This window comes from Halyomorpha halys, unplaced genomic scaffold (assembly GCF_000696795.3).
Source record: "Halyomorpha halys isolate HHAL.00 unplaced genomic scaffold, Hhal_1.1 Scaffold1128.1, whole genome shotgun sequence".
NCBI classification, from domain to species: domain Eukaryota; kingdom Metazoa; phylum Arthropoda; class Insecta; order Hemiptera; family Pentatomidae; genus Halyomorpha; species Halyomorpha halys.
This window is the reverse complement of record NW_027105413.1, coordinates 174,275-194,847: the sequence shown is the minus strand read 5'-3', so window position 1 is coordinate 194,847 and position 20,573 is coordinate 174,275. Positions and strand designations below refer to the sequence as shown.

General features: G+C 29.2%; 2 protein-coding genes across 5 annotated transcripts; one reads left to right on the top strand and one right to left on the bottom strand.

Annotated features, from left to right (window-relative positions):
• Nucleotides 1-385: 385 nt before the first annotated feature.
• On the bottom strand, nucleotides 386-4,383 carry Tgt (tRNA-guanine transglycosylase). Of its 3 annotated transcripts, none has more exons than XM_014432893.3 (8): nucleotides 4,243-4,383; nucleotides 2,240-2,329; nucleotides 2,005-2,158; nucleotides 1,794-1,926; nucleotides 1,487-1,648; nucleotides 1,106-1,274; nucleotides 824-1,018; nucleotides 386-717 (listed from the first exon to the last, which is right to left on the bottom strand). In XM_014432893.3, exons 1-8 carry the CDS (start codon nucleotides 4,381-4,383, stop codon nucleotides 568-570), a joined length of 1,194 nt encoding a protein of 397 aa, XP_014288379.1. In that variant the 3' UTR covers nucleotides 386-567. The 3 variants fall into 3 exon arrangements, with proteins under 3 accessions (XP_014288379.1, XP_014288381.1, XP_014288380.1); XM_014432895.3 differs by lacking the exon at nucleotides 4,243-4,383 and adding an exon at nucleotides 3,950-4,083; XM_014432894.3 differs by lacking the exon at nucleotides 4,243-4,383 and adding an exon at nucleotides 2,423-3,446.
• An 11-nt stretch (nucleotides 4,384-4,394) lies between these two features.
• On the top strand, nucleotides 4,395-14,770 carry LOC106688440 (dolichyldiphosphatase 1). 2 transcript variants are annotated; one of them, XR_010844465.1, is made up of 7 exons: nucleotides 4,395-4,534; nucleotides 4,780-4,880; nucleotides 4,975-5,150; nucleotides 7,358-7,456; nucleotides 7,535-7,663; nucleotides 9,393-9,560; nucleotides 13,029-13,160. XR_010844465.1 is itself a non-coding variant. In XM_014432896.2 (6 exons), the coding sequence occupies exons 1-6, from the start codon at nucleotides 4,438-4,440 to the stop codon at nucleotides 13,156-13,158; spliced, it is 732 nt and encodes a 243-aa protein (XP_014288382.1). In that variant the 5' UTR covers nucleotides 4,395-4,437; the 3' UTR covers nucleotides 13,159-14,770. The 2 variants fall into 2 exon arrangements, 1 of the variants encoding a protein (XP_014288382.1); XM_014432896.2 differs by lacking the exon at nucleotides 9,393-9,560 and having other exon boundaries at nucleotides 13,029-14,770.
• Nucleotides 14,771-20,573: the final 5,803 nt, after the last annotated feature.

Below are 20,573 nucleotides of genomic sequence, written 5' to 3'. Positions count from 1 at the left end.
TTCTACTTTCCATCATCTCATAAATAAATTCCTATCGGTATCTTGCTAGAATAATGGATTATCTTTGAGTTGCTCCATATATTGTACCGCATACTAGAGTTAAAGTGTAACAACTCTAATAGCTTTAGGAAAGTCTGTAGGACGACCTCAGTAAAGAAAGTAACCCCAATCTATAGTACTGTCTTTGAAATACATCCAACTCTAAATAAAATTTTTTTTAAAAAATTGTCAGATGTGCCTCTATTCAAGAAAAGCAGCAACATATACACACACTTTGTGTTAATTCACATGCTCATTTCCACAATTTAAAACAAAATTATTAACTACCTTCTCTGTTAGTACCATTATGAATAATAATAATAAATGGGGTGATTGAATAACAATGTGAGATCATATAAAAAATTTATTTACAATACATTGTAATAAAAAGAGAGAGAAGAAAGTCTCATCGAACAACTTAAAATAATGGATCATATTTACATTGTATTCCATTATGAATCTAATGGAAAAATCCCAAGCTGGGAATCTTCAATTAATTCGAGTCCATCAAATTTTAAATGGTTCAACCTAAGCAATTTTTATGTTAACTGCAGATAAAGCATCCTTTATCCACACTGGCACTTCACGATCCTCAAACATTGTTTTCATAAACTGTTGAACAAATTCTGGAAATTTCTGTTCCTTAATACTCTCTCTGATATCTTTCATTAATTTTAACTGAAATATTATTAAAAAAAAGATTTAATTAAATATTAGCTAAAATATTTTATCTCACCTAACTAAAAATTTTCTGTGCTAAATTATTATTAAAAATAAATATTACCTGGTAATAAACATTGTGGACAGACAACAAATTACAAGCAACTGTTTCTATAGTAACAATCGAATGAATATATGCCCGTGTATATGTCCTGCATGTTGAACACTCGCAACCTTCTTGAATTGGCTTCAAGTCTGTAGAAAATTTCTTATGCTTCAAGTTGATTTGTCCTGTTTCTACTAGACCACATCCAAATCTCTGCAAGTATTAAATTAATCTTTGAAGTGAAATTATAAACAATTATCTTCCTAAGTCAATGATTACATACATTATTAAATATCTTACTGCGGTTCTAGTAGGGAAAACACAGTCAAACATGTCTATACCTAGTGCAACACAAACCACAAGATCTGCAGCAAATCCAACTCCCATACAGTAACGCGGTTTTTCTTTGGGTAGTAAATCTGAGCATAACTTAACGATTCTCCAGAAGTCATATTTTGCTTCACCACCACTAAAAATATATTTTAATAAAATTAATTTAAAAATAACACACCTATATCTTAGATCATTTCATTTGCTTTTTTATTACTAGACTAATAGGAATATGAAATAGCCAAATCATTATAATTAGCCAACAGTTGTTGGTAGGAGATATAGAGCACTTCTATTTAATTAGAAAAATAAACCTTAGATAGGCCAAAATATATCATAAAATTGAATAACCTTATCCCACCAACTGCAAATCCTCTAACATTCCTTTTAATTAATTCAGCTACACACTTTTTCCTTAGATCAGTATCTAATCCTCCTTGAACAATGGGGAATATATTTTGTTCATCATCTCGTTCATGGGCATTAATACACCGATCCAACCATCTGATTGTCCTAAGAATTAAAAATAATTGTATTTAGTCCACAGATGTATCCAATAAAAAATCATGAACACCCAAATTTAATTCATTATATAGATAATCATATATTACCTTAGCATAAAGAATTTAAATTAGTAAAATTAAAATTTATAATTCACCTTCCCATAGCTTCTTCAACTCTTGGACCTGTTGTAAGTGAACTAACTACATCATCAAGCTGCATAATTATATCAGCGCCAATGGCATTCTGTATTTGAATAGAATTTTCAGGGCTTAATAAACACGACGAACCTGTATTATGAATACTTCAATCAATTGAACATTTACTATTTCAATATTTTACTTATTAATTAATTATATGAGCACTACCATCATATGGTGATTTAAAATGTACACCTTCTTCTTTGATCTCTGCCAAACTTAAAAGAGATACCATTTGAAAACCACCAGAATCAGTCAATAAAGCTCGATCCCAACCCATAAATTTATGGAGACCACCTGCTTTCTTCAGCAGCTCTGGGCCCTAGAAATTTCATGATTTATCTTTTAAAAAAAATTAAACCTTCTCCATATATAAATGTTTCATAATTAAATATGTACAAACCGGATTAGTGCCCAAATGATATGTATTTCCAAGTAATATTTGACAATCCATGGCTTCTAATTGATCTGGCAAAAGCCCTTTTAAAGAGCCCTGTTAAAAAAAAAAATTAAATAAAATAAGAAATTCCTGAGTATATATTTAACTTGATCATTTATAAAGATACAGATCTAATGTTTTGTTTACCATTTATAAAATTTGGCATTAATTATATTTGTATGACAATGATACAAACTTCTGTTTTAGCACCACATTTAATTATAATGTAGAAATAAATATCTGTTCAGTACATAAGGGTCCTAACATTACTCAAAGAGACTTCAACATTGAAAATTAAAACAAAGTTAAATTCTGACCAAAATTAGGCAGGAAAGTGGCATTTGAAAAGAATGCACACCTAATGATAGTAATTATTATTCCACTCATCAGAAACTCTAATGAGTGAAATAAAAATTTGTGGCAAGAAAATTTTCAGAAAAACAACAATTACTGCCATAACTATGTTAAATTAAAAATTAATTTAACAAGCTAAAAGACATCATTTTCACTGAGGGTGGCTATTTATAAAACATCAAATTTTCATAAATTATACATCCATTCCTTGGTTAAACTCTAAACAGATCTTTTACTTTCATAGAAAAATCAACAGGAAAGCAGATAAAAATCAATAAATCGTTTACAAAATGTTCCTGAGAGAAAGTCTTCCTTCTCTCTCTTCCAACATTTTCTAGCTGAATAATTTTAATTGACAGGAGATGGTATAGAAAATTTAAGTGAAAAGTAACACGAGCTCAAATTATTTATACCTCACATGTGTGGAGTTTATAACTGATTATAGAAAACAAAAAATAATTAAAAATTAATTAGTATATGTAGCTGACCGTAAAAATTGATATAAGAAGATGGTCAGGGTTGCGGTCAAAACAGAAACAAAAATAGTTTACAACTATTTATTTTCCGACGTTTCGCCCCACTTTGCAGGCTTAAAAAGATACAAAAAAAAATAAAACTGTTTATTAGTTGAATGACAAAATCAACTGTGTTAACTCTTAATTTTGGAATTATCTTGAAATGTAGATCAACACTTAAACAAGTAGTTTTAATAATTATTTTCTTAATTATTAAATGAATGACAAAATCAACTGTGTTAACTCTTAATTTTGGAATTATCTTGAAATGTAGATCAACACTTAAACAAGCAGTTTTAATAATTATTTTCTTAATTATTAAATGAATGACAAAATCAACTGTGTTAACTCTTAATTTTGGAATTATCTTGAAATGTAGATCAACACTTAAACAAGTAGTTTTTAAAACGTATTGATACTTCAGTGGACCAATTTACAATTTATTTATTAGCAGTTTGGAATTTATGTTTATTTAATTGAATGTTTATGGTCATTATAAGCCAATACATTGAATAATTCTGATCTGATTTATTGTTCTGTGGCAAAAAACAACTTCAAATGGCATAAAATTTGGGGCAGGGTTGAAGATAAAATGAGAAGATACAAAGCAGTTGCTAAAGAGCTTTATCAATTTTATATATAACTGCATCTACCCTTATAATTGTAAATATGAAAAATACAAATAACTTAATTTACTCATTGAAAAGTAATGCTTAAGAAATAAATAACTTCCAAAAAATTTTGTGTTAGATTTAAGATAAGATGATATAAATAACAAACAATGAGTACAGTTATGAAAGCCTACTCTGATAAAATCTCTTCAGAACCACTTAAGATAAAAATATTGCATCCTTTTCTATTATAAATATGTAAATAATGATATTCATCAAGAAACTATTTTGGTTTTGAACTCTTTTCAAATGAAAATTAGTTTCCTTATTTGTTTATTTTTTCGTTAAAAAGCTATTTAAAGCGAATCCACTGTCACTATTTAAGCATTTTGCTGACACTACTTCTGTAGTGACAGATCAACAATTTAAAACAGTTACGAAAACGATCACATGGTTATTTTTACTGTGTCAAGCTAGGAGAGGTTACCTTTGTGCCCACTGGCATGAAAACTGGAGTTTCTACGACACAGTGTGGAAGGGTCATCAAACTTGTTCTAGCTTTTGATTCTTTGCATTCTGCAATTATTTTATAAGTAAGCGCTGGCATTTTTGAACCGGCTGCGGTCATATTGTACTAGGAGCGATGCACTTGTGAGAGGTTTCTTGGAAGAAGTGTTGTAAAATGACCTCTCCTGATGAAGACGAACTTCAATTGAAGGAAAATGTACATGATTTTCATTGGGTCCCTCTAAGTTTGACACATGTTGAATATCCCAAAGGTAATTAACACTTCAATTAATAAATTAAATCGTTTATTTTATCATTGGCATGTAGGACTACATGCAGGTTAGTTTACACTTTGTTTTCAAATTTTAATTCAATGTTATGGTTGACTTTCTATTGAATTTACATATCTCCTTTCTTTGTGGTTTTTTTTTAAATTATAAATTAAAGGTATTTATTTATAATATATTTTTTTTAAATAATAATTATATAGTCAGGTTCTTAAAACATTACATTTCAGATGATTATCTTGGAAAGTTGCTGGCTTTGATTAGTTTATCTCCCTTTGGTATAATATCTGGCTTCATCGCATTAATTTTATTCAGAAGAGATGTTCATACAGTGAGTTCTCAACTTCATTATTCAAATATGCATCTGATTCACTGTTCCAAATGTGAAATACAATACAAGATTTGTTTTATGAATATTTTTTCAGATAGTATTCTTCATTGGTACTATATGTAATGAAATATTAAATATGATATTAAAAAACATACTATCTGAGGGAAGACCTTTGCAAAGAGTTAATTATACAGAATATGGCATGCCTTCAGGACATTCTCAGTTTTCATGGTTCTTTGCTACTTATATAATTTGTTTTATCTGTATCAGGTATGAGATACTTAATTTCTAAATTTTATAATTACTGTTTCAATAAAATTATTTACTCTATTTTTTTGTGGGTTTCTTTGAAGACCTTAAAAGAAAATTTTTATTTTCCCTAGCAGTCTTGTACCATCCATCATATTTTCCAGAGTTTTAAGAACTCCATAATCTATCTATTTGTATTTCAGTTAGGAAATACAAAATTTCTTTTAGAAGTTTTTTCAATCTTTTTTAACTGTTCCAAATCTCCTCTTGCCCACCTAACTCAGGATTTCCCAATGGGAACGGGTGTATTATATCATGAATTCTGATAAAATAAGTTATAATGTAAGGCTAATCTATTTTAGAAAATTTTTTCAATCAGAATCTGTAAGAGTTACTGCATTTCTCATGTACTCAAAAATAATTTGGTAAAGAATGTCTTATTGAAAGGCATATAAAATGATTTATTAGTTAATACCTAAGTTTCTTTTACCAATAATCTTTCAGGTTCTTTTCCCCCCAATCATTAGGGAACAGTCACAAGATTGCTTTGTATCAGTTTTATATATGTATTTATAATTTTTTTTTAAATTTATATTATATATAATTAGTCTAAATCCAGTTTTACTTTTTTTAAATTAAACTGTTATCATTAGTTTTTCTTACCTTTCAGATGTCTTGTCATTATGATTGATATTAATTATCTATCTATTGATACTACATTATAAAATAATTTTGTTCTAATTCTATCCTTAATCTTATGGTGTCATTCTGTTTAATCAAGATTATTACTACTCTTATGTTAAATATTTTTATTGTTTTGTGCCATTAAAAGATTTTGGAATTAATGAATTTGCAGATTGATCTAATATTGTTTCACATCCTACAGTATTTTAAGGATAGTGTGGGTGTAAATTATTATTATCATTTTTTTTATTTATGAATTCCTTTGTAAAACTGATCTATTTTGATCATTATTCAAATGAAGCTCTTCTGTTGTACCTAGTTATCTTAGATAGTTATGTTGAGGTTTTTCTTTTCTTTGGGAAAAGTAAATTTACTAAGCCCTTGTTTACAATAACCATTTATTAAAATTTCTATGATATGAGGGGTCAGAATTAATTTATATATTTAAACTAAATTTAAATTATTAATTTAGAATAACAGTAATCATTTATCTCAACTTTATTTCTTCCTCCCCTAGGAGTTTTTTAAAATCAATTACGTTATCTCAACTAATACTGGCTCTGGTGGAGAAAGTGAAGAAACTAGTCGAGGAAGTGGGCCTATTGACTTTTATGTCGTGGCTGTCCTATGCAATGAAATCTTAACCCTCCCACTCTGGTTAGAATAAGTTGATTACCCATAGGATAACCCTCACTTCCCCCTATGTCAGAAATGAACAAATAGGGGTAGTTAAAAAAAAATCAGTTCTCAGAGCCGCGAAGTGAGAGATATTAACTGTCTCAGGGGAAAATCGAACCTACAACATTATAAACCTGGTCTATCTGAGATCCTTGCCTCAATGTGCCCAACCATCATCTCCACTGACATATATTTATGAACTATGAAATTATTAAGTTAAGAGATTTAGTTGCATATATATTCCTTAAAACCTTGTTTTTCTTTTATCATTATTTTTTTTTTTTTTTAGTTTTTCATTTAAAAATTTGAATAAATGAAATTTATTAATCAAATTTTGTATACTCTTTATACATGTGAAATTTTCAGTATAAATAAACATATTTAAAGAAGTGGGAATAAGGAGATTTCTATTACAACTACTAAGAAGGAAGAAAACAAAATGTAAACACTTGTGAAAAATTACTTACTTCTATTCAAGAATTTGTTTTTGCTCCACTCTTCTCGTCGTCTCTCACAGGTTTATTACACTTGTGGAAGATAACTGTTTTGTTAATTAAAAAAAGAATTATTTCAAGACGTATTCCAATTTACATATGGCTGTTAAAGGAATATCCGTAGTAAAGGGGTTTAAATTTCCATTGTACTTCCAGGTAAAGAATGAAAATTGTTCATTAGAAGGGGTTGAAATACCTCCATTGGGAGAGGTTTAACTGCCTAACTATTTGGAAATTATAAATCATAGTGTAATAATTTGCAGACATTTTTGGCAACCAAAAATATTATTAAAAATACACTAGTTTTAATTTTATTATACTAGTAATTTATAGTTTTGCTGCAATACTCACTGAAAATAATTTTCTTTAAAGGTTGCATCATATGAACAATAATTCAACTTTAGAAACAGTTTGGAAGACTGTTATTGTGTTGGGTTGTGTTTCTTTTGCTGTGGTCGTGAGTATTAGCAGGTAAACGTTTATTGTAAATCCTAATGTAGCTAGTTAAACTTTAACATTATTTTTAATTTTCAACAATAAATGCTTCAGAATCTACTTACAATATCATACCTGGAAGCAAGTTATCTGTGGAACCATTGTTGGAATTATGTATGGCTCATTTTGGTTTGCACTTACACATGTTGTCCTTACACCATACTTCCCTATGATTGTGTCTTGGTAAGTTTAAAAGATTTATTTATTTTGATCAATAAAAACTTTTTTGAAATTACTATTCACTTTCCTTCAACATTATTATGGAGTTAATCATTTCATTGAATAGTATCTAATTACTTTTTCAAATATTTGACACTGATTTCCTGACTAAAGTATTATTATTGTTGAAGATGTTTAATTAATAATCAGAAAATGTGGGAACTTTTCCTCAAGACAATGTAGATAAATTCTAATATAGATTTGTAAAACAATGTATAATATTATTTTTTCTCATGAAATAGGAAGTTTTTAGCTGTTATGTTTACATTTGTTGTAATAAAGAGAACTATATTGCAATTTTTTGTTTGTATCAAATAAACTACCATGTTTTTGAATCTTAATACTCTTTTCTTGGTTTATTTACTCTCAACTCAGATAAAAATGTGACCAGAACAGTGAACATTCATGTAAGAACTATTAGTTTCATTGTGTTGAAAAAGTTTATCACTAATGATTGTATAACACACTTGTTGGCTTGAAACAAATTTCATGTCACCCTTTATCAAGTGTAAAAAAAAAAAAAAATGTCTCTGAAATTTTTCTTAGAGCAGTTAAATATGTAGGAGGAGAAGAAAAAAACAGTGCAAACTAAATGCTGGAATGTACAGTGAATTTCCTTTTTTAATTTAATTTTTTATTATATTTTGAGACAGTGGTATTCACTTGCGATACCACTAGTATACACTTAGAGAACATCAGCACCACTTTTAAACCGTTGGTTTAAAGGATTGCCCCCTTAAAGATTCTTTTTTTTGGACATATCACTACTTTTCTTGAATAGTGATTCATCTTACATAATGTTAAGTTTACTGAAGAAGCATGTAAACATGTTAAGTATAACATTAAACATTTATTCACATAGAGCCATCAAACATTATTCTATCCTTCTAATTTTTTGTATATTAGATACTTGTCTCCCTTTAAGAATTAAATTTATTTAATAAATGTATTGTGCCAGCTCCCTACCAACTTTTCCAGATGTGTCGGTTTTTAAAAAAATATTTTTGATTTAAGCAAGTTATATTTTCATTGTATATCATTAAAAAAATAAAAAAAGTAAAGAAAAGTTGAAAAAGGATCCAAGAAATAAAATAAAGAGCATATGAATTTGCAGTGGCAAAAAATTGAAGAAAAATTTCTTAAATAATCAGTGTGAAAATAAAAAAGGAAACAAAAATGTACAGATTATTATAGAAGGAATAGTCAAATTTTGTAATATGATTATTATTCATTAAATCAAGAAGATCTTTTGTTTTTCTTGGTGCTAAAGAATTGTTTTATGAATAGATATGTCTTAGATTCATGATTGTTTTACCACCCAGAGCTGTCATAATAATAAACTTTACTTCTTTAAATGCTTTCCCAAGATTTGAAATTTTACATTAACATAACAAGCATATATTTCATAAATACATGAATTTTGTGGTTGCATTCAAAATATATATAAGAACAAATACTCAGTATTCAAACATGTATTCAAAACAATTTATGGGTAGCACCTACATTAAAATTAATTCATGCATCATCAAAACAATTTGGGACAGCAATTTTACATTAGTTTATGGTTTATGATTTATGCTTGTTCTTTTTACAAGAATAATAAAAGGTAAATTAAATTGAAAAAAATTTAATTTACCTTTTATTATTCTACATTTAGCTTTAGTAGCATTACAGAATTATTTTGTTCCAATAGGTTTACTGACATAAATATTGAAGAAATCGGGAGCCTCTTATCCCATGACTGTTGCCAAAATTATTACACTTTGTTGCGGAGAGTCTCAAGTAAAAGCAGTGCTTGACGAGAAATGTTTTAAATAAAATGGATTGAAATATATCTGTAACCTGAAAATAATTTTTAAATGTATTAATTTTAAATACATATATGTATATATTTATCTAAGGGAGAATTTTTATACTAAATTATTAATTTGAAAAAATACAATAAAATCTAAATTCCTAGGACAAAAATAGAATTGCTTATTTTTTTTTTTCTGTGAAAGTGGGTGAAATTGATCATTAGTTTTATAGTCATAATTTCTGCTTTACGGTAACATAATAATTGAATGAGAATTAAGAAGTTTACATGTTTCATTTTTTTATCAGCGCATCTTAAAACATTGAAAGGACAAAAAGATATCAGCAACTGCCTTCTATCTTTTGTATATTGTTGTATACATAACATTAACTAAATATTTTTCTGCACCAATGCAGGCAAAAAAATAGTTAAGGCAAAAATAGTTTTTGTGATATGTTAATGCATTCATGAATAACTAAAATGATGATATTATACTTTTAATACATATTTTGCCAACTCTCTTATTGTTTTTATAACCATGCTTTATTACCTTTAGGATACTAATATAATCATACAAAATAAAATTTTGTATTAATTTTTAAAAAATCTTTTCGATTAGCTTCACCCAAACATATAAAATAATATTTAATCTATGCTTGAAAAATACTCATGCATAAATAATATTCCAAAAGAAAGAAAATATCAAGAGAAAATCTTCTTTTACAGTATAAACAACAACAGACTTCCAAAATTTGATGAATTACTGAAAACAGCTTTGGTTCTGGAAAGCTTCATGTTTTCAATGTAACTAGTAGTCGATACAAGCGAACTCTTCCTGTTCAAAATTTTTTCCATTTTAATGGATATTTAAAGAAAAATAACTCATACTTCTAAAAGTTTTTTCCTAAAATTAATGAATACAACTACACCACTGCTTATGAAGAGTTTTAGATTCATTAGTTTAGGTAGACCTGTTTTTTTACCACTGATTATATAAAGATGTAACTATCACACAAGCTGAATCACTAGGGTTTTCACCCATCCCAATGAATGGACATATACCCACTTTACATATACTGGATAGGTCTCAGAAGGGTCTTCTGATCCTGGATTCAATTCTCATAACCTCATCTGGATTTAATTATTATAACAGTCGCTATAATTTTAGAATACAACATGCAACATACCTTAATTTATTCAGAAACCATAATTTCAAATCAATTGTTATAGATAAAAAACTACTATTAGCTATCACCAATGTTGGAATATAATGGTATCATTTGTAATAACCTCAATAAATGACATATCAGTTATTTATACAATTATAGTTATACAAATATTTCCAGACCCCGTGATTATGAGAGCCTGTGTGTAGTAATTAGTTGAAATGGCTGGACCCTGAGATATCATTAGAAACAATATCTAGTGTATTTAAAATTTGACAGTTGATTAGTTTCCACAAATGCTTGAAAAAAATAGCATTTTAAATAAATATATACCCCAAACCAATATGGCTTCAGAAAGGAAAAATAAGTTATTGATCAAATCTTCTGGCTTCATACTATTCTGGAGAAGGGACAACAATTCAGTGTCAAAATCCATCACTTTTTCATAGACTCTAAGGCAATAGAGACATTAATAGAGAAGAATTATAGAAAGCCTTTGATAACAGTTGAGTTCCTGCAATACTCAGTACATATTGACAGTGATAGGATCGAAGAATTTAGCACTGGAAAGGCCAAAGAGATGTCTAGGCTTATCTACTTTTCGATTTGGCCTTAGAAAAATCATATGAGACCAAAGCCTTCCAACAAGAAACAAGAACAATACACAACCTATGGTTTTTATAAGTTTATGGTATATGATGATGACACATATATTATCAAACAATCACCTCCAACAGTGGCTAAAGCCTTTCAAGCCTTGGTGGAACTTGCAAAATGACAAGGACTAGAAGTAAATTGCTTGAAAATGAAATATCTGGGTTTAATTGTAACACAGGACAATGCAATTAAACAAGAGGTTGAGAAGAGAATAGTTTTGGCTCATTGATGTTATGTTGGACTTCTCGGAAACAATCTCTGCAGGCAAACAAAGATAGATCTCTTAAAGACCCTAAAACACCCAATAATCCTTTGTGGTTCTGTGACCTGAACCTTTTTGAAGAACAGTGAACTGGACTTTTCTTAGGAAAGTCAGATAATTTCGTATTTTTTTTTTTTTTTAATGCATATTTGGGGAGCAATTTTTGTAGTCCATATTTATCTCTATTTAACAATTTTAGAATAAATTATTATAATACAATATTTAATTACAATTTTATATATTAGTCATGCATATTGTCAATACAAAATCATACCTTTAATTTGTAAAATTGTAATTAAATATTGTAGTATTGTATTATAATAATTTATTATAAAATTGTTAAATAGAGATGGGCATAATGCTCAACACAGTAATACAGAGTAAAAAAATTAAAACTTTTTTAAATTGTGATTGAATTTTTTTTCGGAAAATTTTTAAATTTTTGGAGAATTAAAATGTAAAACCAATTAATTAAAATGTAATAATCAATATTTTTACACTTTCAAATTTCAAAGAAAAAAACTGCTAGTGAACCTAACTAACTAAATTAGTTAGTGACCACTTACTTTCTTTTACTAGTATCTATCATATCTTGTGACTTAAACCCTGTGAAGTTTAATGGATTAAAAACTGTAATTAAGCCTTTTTCAGAATCATTAATAAATTCAAAAAATGGCACTTTCTAGTGGTTAAGTTAAATTATTTCTTAATAATAAAACTCATAGAAGAGTTTATTTACAAATTTCTTCTGAAACCACAGGGTAGAGCGTTTTTCTGATGTTAAATATTTTTGTTACATGTCTGCTTCTTCATAGATTTATTTTAAAAGATAACTTTTTCTCTAAATGTTTAAGATAACTTTTTCACTACATGTTCACTTTATTTTGTATTAACTTAAATTACATTGGACAAAGGCTGTAATTTTAGAGACGGGTCATTGTAGTTGAAACATTAAAAATGATGTAAAATAATTAACTTGTTGCTGGTGAGCTAATTGGCTCTTTTTTTCGAACTCGTAATTTGAATTACATGAGTTTAGTAACTGTTCTCTTTATTCTGGTTTAATTAAATCAATTACCACTTTCTATGAATTCATAATATGTTCAATTTTAATTAGAAGTGATCCTGTCTTATCCTTCTTTGATTTTTTATATTAATCCTGAACAACTTTTTTGGCACATCCCATTTTTCTAATGTGTCCTCTGATATCTGCCCTCACAGTTCTCTTGAAATGGTTTTTATGTGTGTTACTTTCTCTTATTTCTGACAAAATTAAAATGTTTTATAAATTATGAATGGAACGCAAAAGCTTTTTTAAAATGATATCTAACAAGTAGTCGATTAAGATTAATACTCATTAAATTATTTTTGTATTTTTTCATATTTAATCCTCAAGTATTTATGCTTGTACAAATATTTAATTGTTAATTTTTTATTTATTCATTACAGGAGAATATCAGAAATTTTACTTATACGAGATACAACCCTTATACCTAACGTTCTGTGGTTTGAATATACCAATGCCCGGCAAGAAACTAGAGCAAGGAGTAGAAAATTGGTTTCTATGAAATCACAATGACATCTGGTTGCTGACATCCGCTCAATTATGAACTTTTACTGGCCCCAGAAAAGGTAGCATAATACCTTGTAAATGTGACAGTGTTAATTTTGTATATAATACAATCCTGAGAATTTCCAATAAATTTTCCTAGTACTCATAATGTGCTTGCCACGTTTAATATTTCCAATCTTGTAATTCTATTTGTTACTAAGATTAAGAAAATATTAAATTAAATATTGATATTTATTTTAAATTGGAAAACTTGTTCCTTTTTATTTTGAATGTTATTGCATTCCCATAAATGATTTTTATTAAGATGTACAAAACTATCTCTTTTTGAAAAGTTTACTTTTTCTTTCTAATATCAATTCTTATTTTCTATTAAGATCTCATATTTTATTTATATCTATTGAAGTAAAATATCTACCATGTCTTCATTGAAATGATTTTATTTGTCTTATGCATGTTTATCTCTTCGAAAATTTTTCACATTGGTAAAGCATTTTTATATTTGTAATTGGTAGCCAGTATATTTAAAAGCATGTCTGTAAAGTATTAATCTATGCTTATATTTCTTATAAATGTATATTTTTAAGAAGTAAGTATGTCATGCTTCATCCATTTTTATATAAATGATTTTATATTGTTATAATTTTTTATGAAATTTTAACTGAAAGCCTTATGTACATTCGTAAATATAATTCTGTATCGGCATACTCTTATGAGGCTTAATGTGAAGATACAGTGTAATTAAAAGGATTTAATTGAAGATTCCATTCCTTGATATTTTATGCTGTGTACATTCTCTCTTCAGAGTTATTGTATATAAAAAATTATAAAGTAGTCTTTATAAAAAAAAAATCATATTTATTATATTTGTGTGCTGTGAAAAAAATGAAAAAAAAATATAAAAATATTTTTTGGTTAAAATACATAAAAGACTTACTAGTTTAAAATTTAAATATTTAAAAATTCTAAAAAAAAAAGAAATATAAACGTTGAAATGATGTTTTGATTTATGTACCTTTAATATTTATTTAAATGTCTTTCTCTCAACATTTTTAGTATTATATTTTTAGTCATGGTGATGTTAGTAAAATTGGTTGTTTGAATCCCTGTTTCAATTGTAAAATATTTTGGTAGTATGTCACAATTTTAATGTATTTAAAATATATTGGTTTGTATTTTATGGTATATCTATATATTATAACAAAGAGAGAAAGACAAGAAAAAGAAGTAATTACATTTTTAAGAAACCGTAAATTAGCGTTAATTACTGTGTTCTGAAACCTCCTCATAATAGTGTGTAGTATGTTTTCAATCTGAGTATTAAATTTTCATACTTAACATTGAGATTAGCTGCCTGGATTGATTTTAAAATTTCATTATTAATCACTTAATTATTTAATATATTATATTCTGAGGAATTAATTTAACTGTGATGAAAATGGTCATCTAGTTTATTGTATGCTTACATTCTTGTGATCAAATAAGAATAAACTTGCCCCAGCATTTATAAAAGTTCTATTTTATTAAAAAATTTAAGAAAAAAATTGAGCTTCATGAAAACACTTGTTTACAAAATTCATGTGTATACCTCCATTTTAAAATAAAATTTTATTCTTTTGTTTGTTGTTTACTCGTTTGATCCCATTATAATTCAATCTATCTATTGTTTTTGACTTCCAGCCAATATCCATTCCATCTAACTTGTCCAAGCCACATGAAAGATTAGTCCTCTCCCAACTTGATAATTTTCTCGATCAAAAAACTCTCCTTAACCCTTTCTGATCCGGTTTTCGCTCCCAACATTCCACACAATCCACTTTACTGAAACTTTGCCAAGACCTCTGTAAACTCAGAAAATTTCAATGCTAGTTCTTTTTGATTTTTCGAAAGCCTTAGGCTCAGTTAACCATAAGATCCTCCTCACTGAACTTCAAAACCTTTCCACATCACACAGCGTTCTGAAGTAGTTCCTCTCTTTGTCCCATCATTCCCTAACAGTCATCATCCCAAACTAATCTTCTGACTCAAAGTGGTTCTCACTTTTCTGCATTTACATTATTGATCTCCCTGATTCCGTTCATCCCTCATAATACCACTTGTATGCTGATGATCTCCAAATCTACATATCCAAATCAAATCTACATATATGAGGTCATTCAAAAGATACAAGAAGATGTAAATAGTATTAAAACGTGGGCGTTAAACGATTTAATGTTGAATGCTGGAAAAACTATTTCGAGTGCCATTCTTACTGGTTCTAAGCGCCTCCTTTATTCCCTCACTTTCTGTCCCTTACTTTTCCTTAACAATCTATTAATTCACTTCTCCCCACTCTAGGATCATCCACTCATTCATTAAACACCAGATTTCATTCAATCAAATTACATATTACCTTGCATATAACTGCCTTCTTTAGCAATTCCTTCATCATATGTGCAACCTCCTATAATTCTCTCTATTCACCAATCCTCATCCATTCTTTCCTTCAAACAACACCTATTCTTTCACCTGCTCCATAATTAAAACTCTGCATCATTGTGAACAATGTGCATAGCAATTATTGATTACTATTACAATATAACCCAAGGTTTTTATATAGTTTTAATATGTATACTGAAAATTTGTAAATGTATGCCAGACTATTAATCTTAATGTGTGCACCATGTATTTATTCTTAGGGTACATTAGTCCCAGGATAAAATTATTTTTTCAATCTAGGGTTGCCAGATTATCCTATGTGTGGAAAGGAGTATTTAAACACCTTTGGCTGCCATGGCTTCCATCATTCTTTTGAAATGGTTTCCCATAATATTTAGTGAAAACCAAAATTAGTCTTCATGATTTATGAAAAAAAAACCATTAATTTTCTGTAGCAGAGTAAATCAATGAATTTATGAAGAGCACATATAGAGGTGGCAGAGTTCGAGCATGAAAGAATCTAAAATTATTTTTACTATTTTGAAAGTCATTCTTGGTCTTCACCAGAATAAACTAACAAACTATTTATTTTTTTTTTTTTTAACTGTTTAATTTGTTAAAAAAAAAATATTTTCAGAAAAAATTAAAAGAAAATCTTATATCTAGAATTAACTTCATTTAAATTTCCAGAGTAAAAGTTCTCTCAGACCAACCCTGATGAGTTAGCTAGACAAATTAAAAGTGTTTTATGGACTTAGTCTAAGTGAATACACCCTGAAAATTTAAACCAAGTTAGTGCTAGATCTAAGATTTCTCTAAAATTAAAATTATATCTTTTTAAACAAATTTATGACGGTATGAAGTAAATTGTAGGAAGATGGTCCAGGTCGATAAGGGTATCAAAATAGTAAAATAAAACTATTTATTGTTAAGCAACGTTTCGCTCCACTTTGCAGGGCTTCCTAAGGGCTGTCAGATTGAAACGTCCTTTGTCTCATCATCGATCTTAACGTCGTCATATCCGTTTCAATCTGATAGCCCTGACGAAGCCTTTCAATGCATGGTAAAACGTTGGTTAACAATAAATAGTTTTATTTTGCTATTTCAATGCCTTCATTGACCGCCACCTGGATTATCTAACTACAATCTATTTCATAGGGTCATCAATTTGTTTTAAAAAGATACAATTTTTGAAAAATTTAAATAAGTTCTTTTTAAAAAATCGCTTTAGTCTAACTGGAATAAACAACAGGTACAGTAATGAAGTGTTAATGGTTGACCGTAGATAGTTATAAGGAGAAGATCGTCGAGGATGCGGTCAGCAAAGATCCACTAACAGAACTTTGGTGAAGATTCTGTCCCAAAAAATCCTTTGAAACTTCGCGCAAGTTTCATCCCGATGAAGGCCTGAAATTCAAGTCGAAATGTCACAAATAAAAAGTTTTGTTTGTGTATCTTTGCTAACTGTACGCACGACCATCTTCTCACAGGTATTGAATATACCCTAAACCGGAAATTCATTTTATCTTTAAAAAATAAATTAAATTTTCTCTCATTTTTCATTTTGCTAAATATCTTCACGTTAGCAAAACAATTATTAACAGATGTTTTAAGGAGAGTAAATTTGCTAAAATTTGAATCCTAGAAGATCTCTTTACATTTAATAATTTCAGAGGGACCGTTTTTCAAAAACCAACATTTTTTTTTCTAAATAACGAGAATTCAACATTTTGTGATTTTATTTTGTCAAAAATCATAGAAACTGCCACTCCTACGAAGATTACCATTATAAACTAATTTATGGCATAATATCAGAACAGTGCCGGATTTAGGTAATAGGCCCACTTGGCCCGGGCCTAATTTTATACATACGTAGGTTTTAATGTTCTTTTGACTTATGGTGCTCACTGTCACGAAAAGTATAAAAGTGGTGGACATTTGACGAAAGTTTGGCAACGTTGGAAACATAAAACGTTGACCTTGGTGGTGCAGTGCGAGGCATACTGTCCTTCATAATGAATAGACCCAAAGTTTTACATTGAAATAATAATGTCTCCAAGATATGAACATAACGTGTTTAGGTAACAAGGTCTTAAAATATCGAGAAAAAAAAATTGGAATATTGTCGTGTGCAGAACACATATAATTTTATGTCTCTGATCTTGATCAAGACATAAAAACCGTGCCCGTGTAGGCCTCGGCGCTTCGCGCCGAGGCGACATATTTCCGTGACAACGTATACTCTATGCTAATATTACATAAATATAAATTAAAATCAATCCAATGTTATATATTTGAAATAATAAACCAGTTCACATATTGAATTCAGATATTTATTTTTGCTTGGTTATACATTAATTAATTTTTATACATATGATATAATATCCATATGTTAAACGAAGTCAATTTCCGTTACGGGACACTTTTTCTAACATGGCATCCCGCAAAATGATTTATAAGACGTTGTCACGTCAAAAATGAGTTTGGCATTTAAATGTCTCTATGGGAAAAATTTAAAGATGAGCTATCAAGATTTTGATTTCATACTCCCAAAAAACAATTAATTCCCAATTCTGATTTAAATTTAAAGATATTTTTAAAATTAAAATTCGGTTTTCAAAATAGTTTAGATTTTTGTTTCACCTTTGGGTCATTCTCCAATTTTGGTGTTGTAACAGTTACAAAGCTTTTTAAGAATGATCTACAATCTGAATGTGAATGATTTTATTTGTCTGTTAATTTCCTCTGCCAGTATAGTTGGCAAACCAAAACGTGGGAGGCCAAAAACCTGATGGATTGACAGAATCAACAAAGATGGGAAAGATCTGCATGCAGCAAACTGGAAAGCAGTAGCCCAAGACAGGCAGGAGTGGAAAAGGCTAGTTCAGGAGGCCAAAGATCTAGAAGTTTTGTAGAGCCAACTGAAAAAAAAATCCTTCGTGAGAACAATTGTTTCTCCACACTTCAAGATCCTGATCATTAATTGTTATCTAGTTATAAAACATATAATACTTGTTTTCTCACCAAGCGGAAACTGAAACTATACAATTCAATGGAACCAGTTCGTTTTACAATAAACCTGAAAAAAAAAAAAAGTCCGCCATCTTTTCAGCATTCTTGCAAATATTGGTATAAAACATTATTTGATTTTTAGATGGAGCTCATCAATCACTATAACACCTTTTATCACTGTCACTCTATTTTAAGTCAATCCTCATCCCATTTATGAAATTCTCCACTATTCACAAAGAAAACTTTGGTGGTTAAAATGATCAGGATAAACTACATGGATACAAAAAAATACGTGCGTTCTTCGGTCCCGTCTTTGAACTCTCAGATGGTTCTGGAATGTGAAAGGGAATGAAAAGTGTGAAAGCATATTTTAATGATGGTCTCTCCCTATATAAATATAAGTTAATACTGATAAGGTTTATATTTTGTATATTACACAGTTTCATATTTCAGAACCTCTTTACTTATGCGGCTATGTTCATTTTTTGTATAGCTTTTTATGAGTATAAAGATTAAAAATCGTCAATTTTTCTCTCTCTAGTCTAAATGAAATTTTTTAGAGGGCTAAATAGTGACAAGGATGGCAATGAAGTGACAAATATTTAATTTTCTTTCAGTATTTAGTATTACGACTTCTTATCTTTGACTATTAGGATTCTTGATTGGTGATTCAAGAGAGTAATGTTTGTAAAATTTAATAAACAAGATATTATTAAACTTCTTTCGTGTCCTAATTTTTAATTTAAAAAGAGATAAATGGTATTTTTATCTCCCACCTAGAAGTTGCCTTCGTACTGGATACTTTCCGGATACATGGAAGAAAGCCGAACTCATAGTAATTCACAAGCCTGGTACGAACGCTAAACAAATCAGCAGCTATAGACCTATCAGTTTATTACCCATTTTTGGAAAATTACTGTTTTTATAATATCAGTTATAAAAAACCATCTTAATTTCTTTTTTCAAAGCGTCGAAATAATTCCTTATTTTCAATACAGTCATTCCACTTCTCACCAACTGACAAGACTATCGCAATTAATAATTAGCGGATTCGAAAAAAAGAGACACACCCTGGTAGCCTTCTTAGATTTCCAACAAGCATTCGATAAGGTCTGGCATCGAGGTCTCCTATATAAACTAAAGAAAGCAGGCACTCCAAATATTCTGAGCTCATTTCTCAATGGTAGAACATTTTCAGTCAGAATTAATAACAAAAATTCAATTCTTAGACAAATCAATGCCGGTACTCAACAAGGTTCAGTCCTTTCTCCCATTTTGTTCAACTTCTACCTTCACGACATCGTCCAGTCCACACACACCTCCATAGCTATGTTCGCTGACGATACAGCTGTGTTCTCTCAACATGATGACATAATAACAGTTAGAAACACTTTTCAAAGTCACCTTAACGCTTTAGAACAATATTTCACTAAATGGTTGATTAGCTTGAATATTGAAAAATGCAACTCAAAATTTTTACTCTTCGACGCTCACCAGATCTAATCCTCAAAGGTAAAAGAGTGAAATGGAATCCTGCCAGTGAAACAGTAAGATACCTGGGAATTCACCTAGATCGCCGCCTTACCTGGAATCACCATATCAACATCAAACTTATGCAAGGTTAGCAATACAATATCCTACCCTAAACAAAAATTCCAAACTAAAACCAGAAACAACTGTTCTTATGTTTAAAACAATCCTCAGGCCACTGCTGATGTACGGCTGTGAAGTCTGGGGAACGGCATCCTTCACGAAAAGGAAAAACTACAATCTTTTCAAAATAAAGCCCTAAGAATCGCAGTTAATGCTCATTGGTTCATAAGAAATAGCCAATTGCATCGCGAATTACCAGTGGAGTCAATAGAGGATTATGTCAAAAAACGGTTCATGCAGTTCCACTCCCAGTTGCCGACAGTTAAAGGAGCAGTGACCTACAACCTGGGAACCCAACCTCAACCCGAAGATTGAAGTCCAGACTGCTGCAGGACATTCTT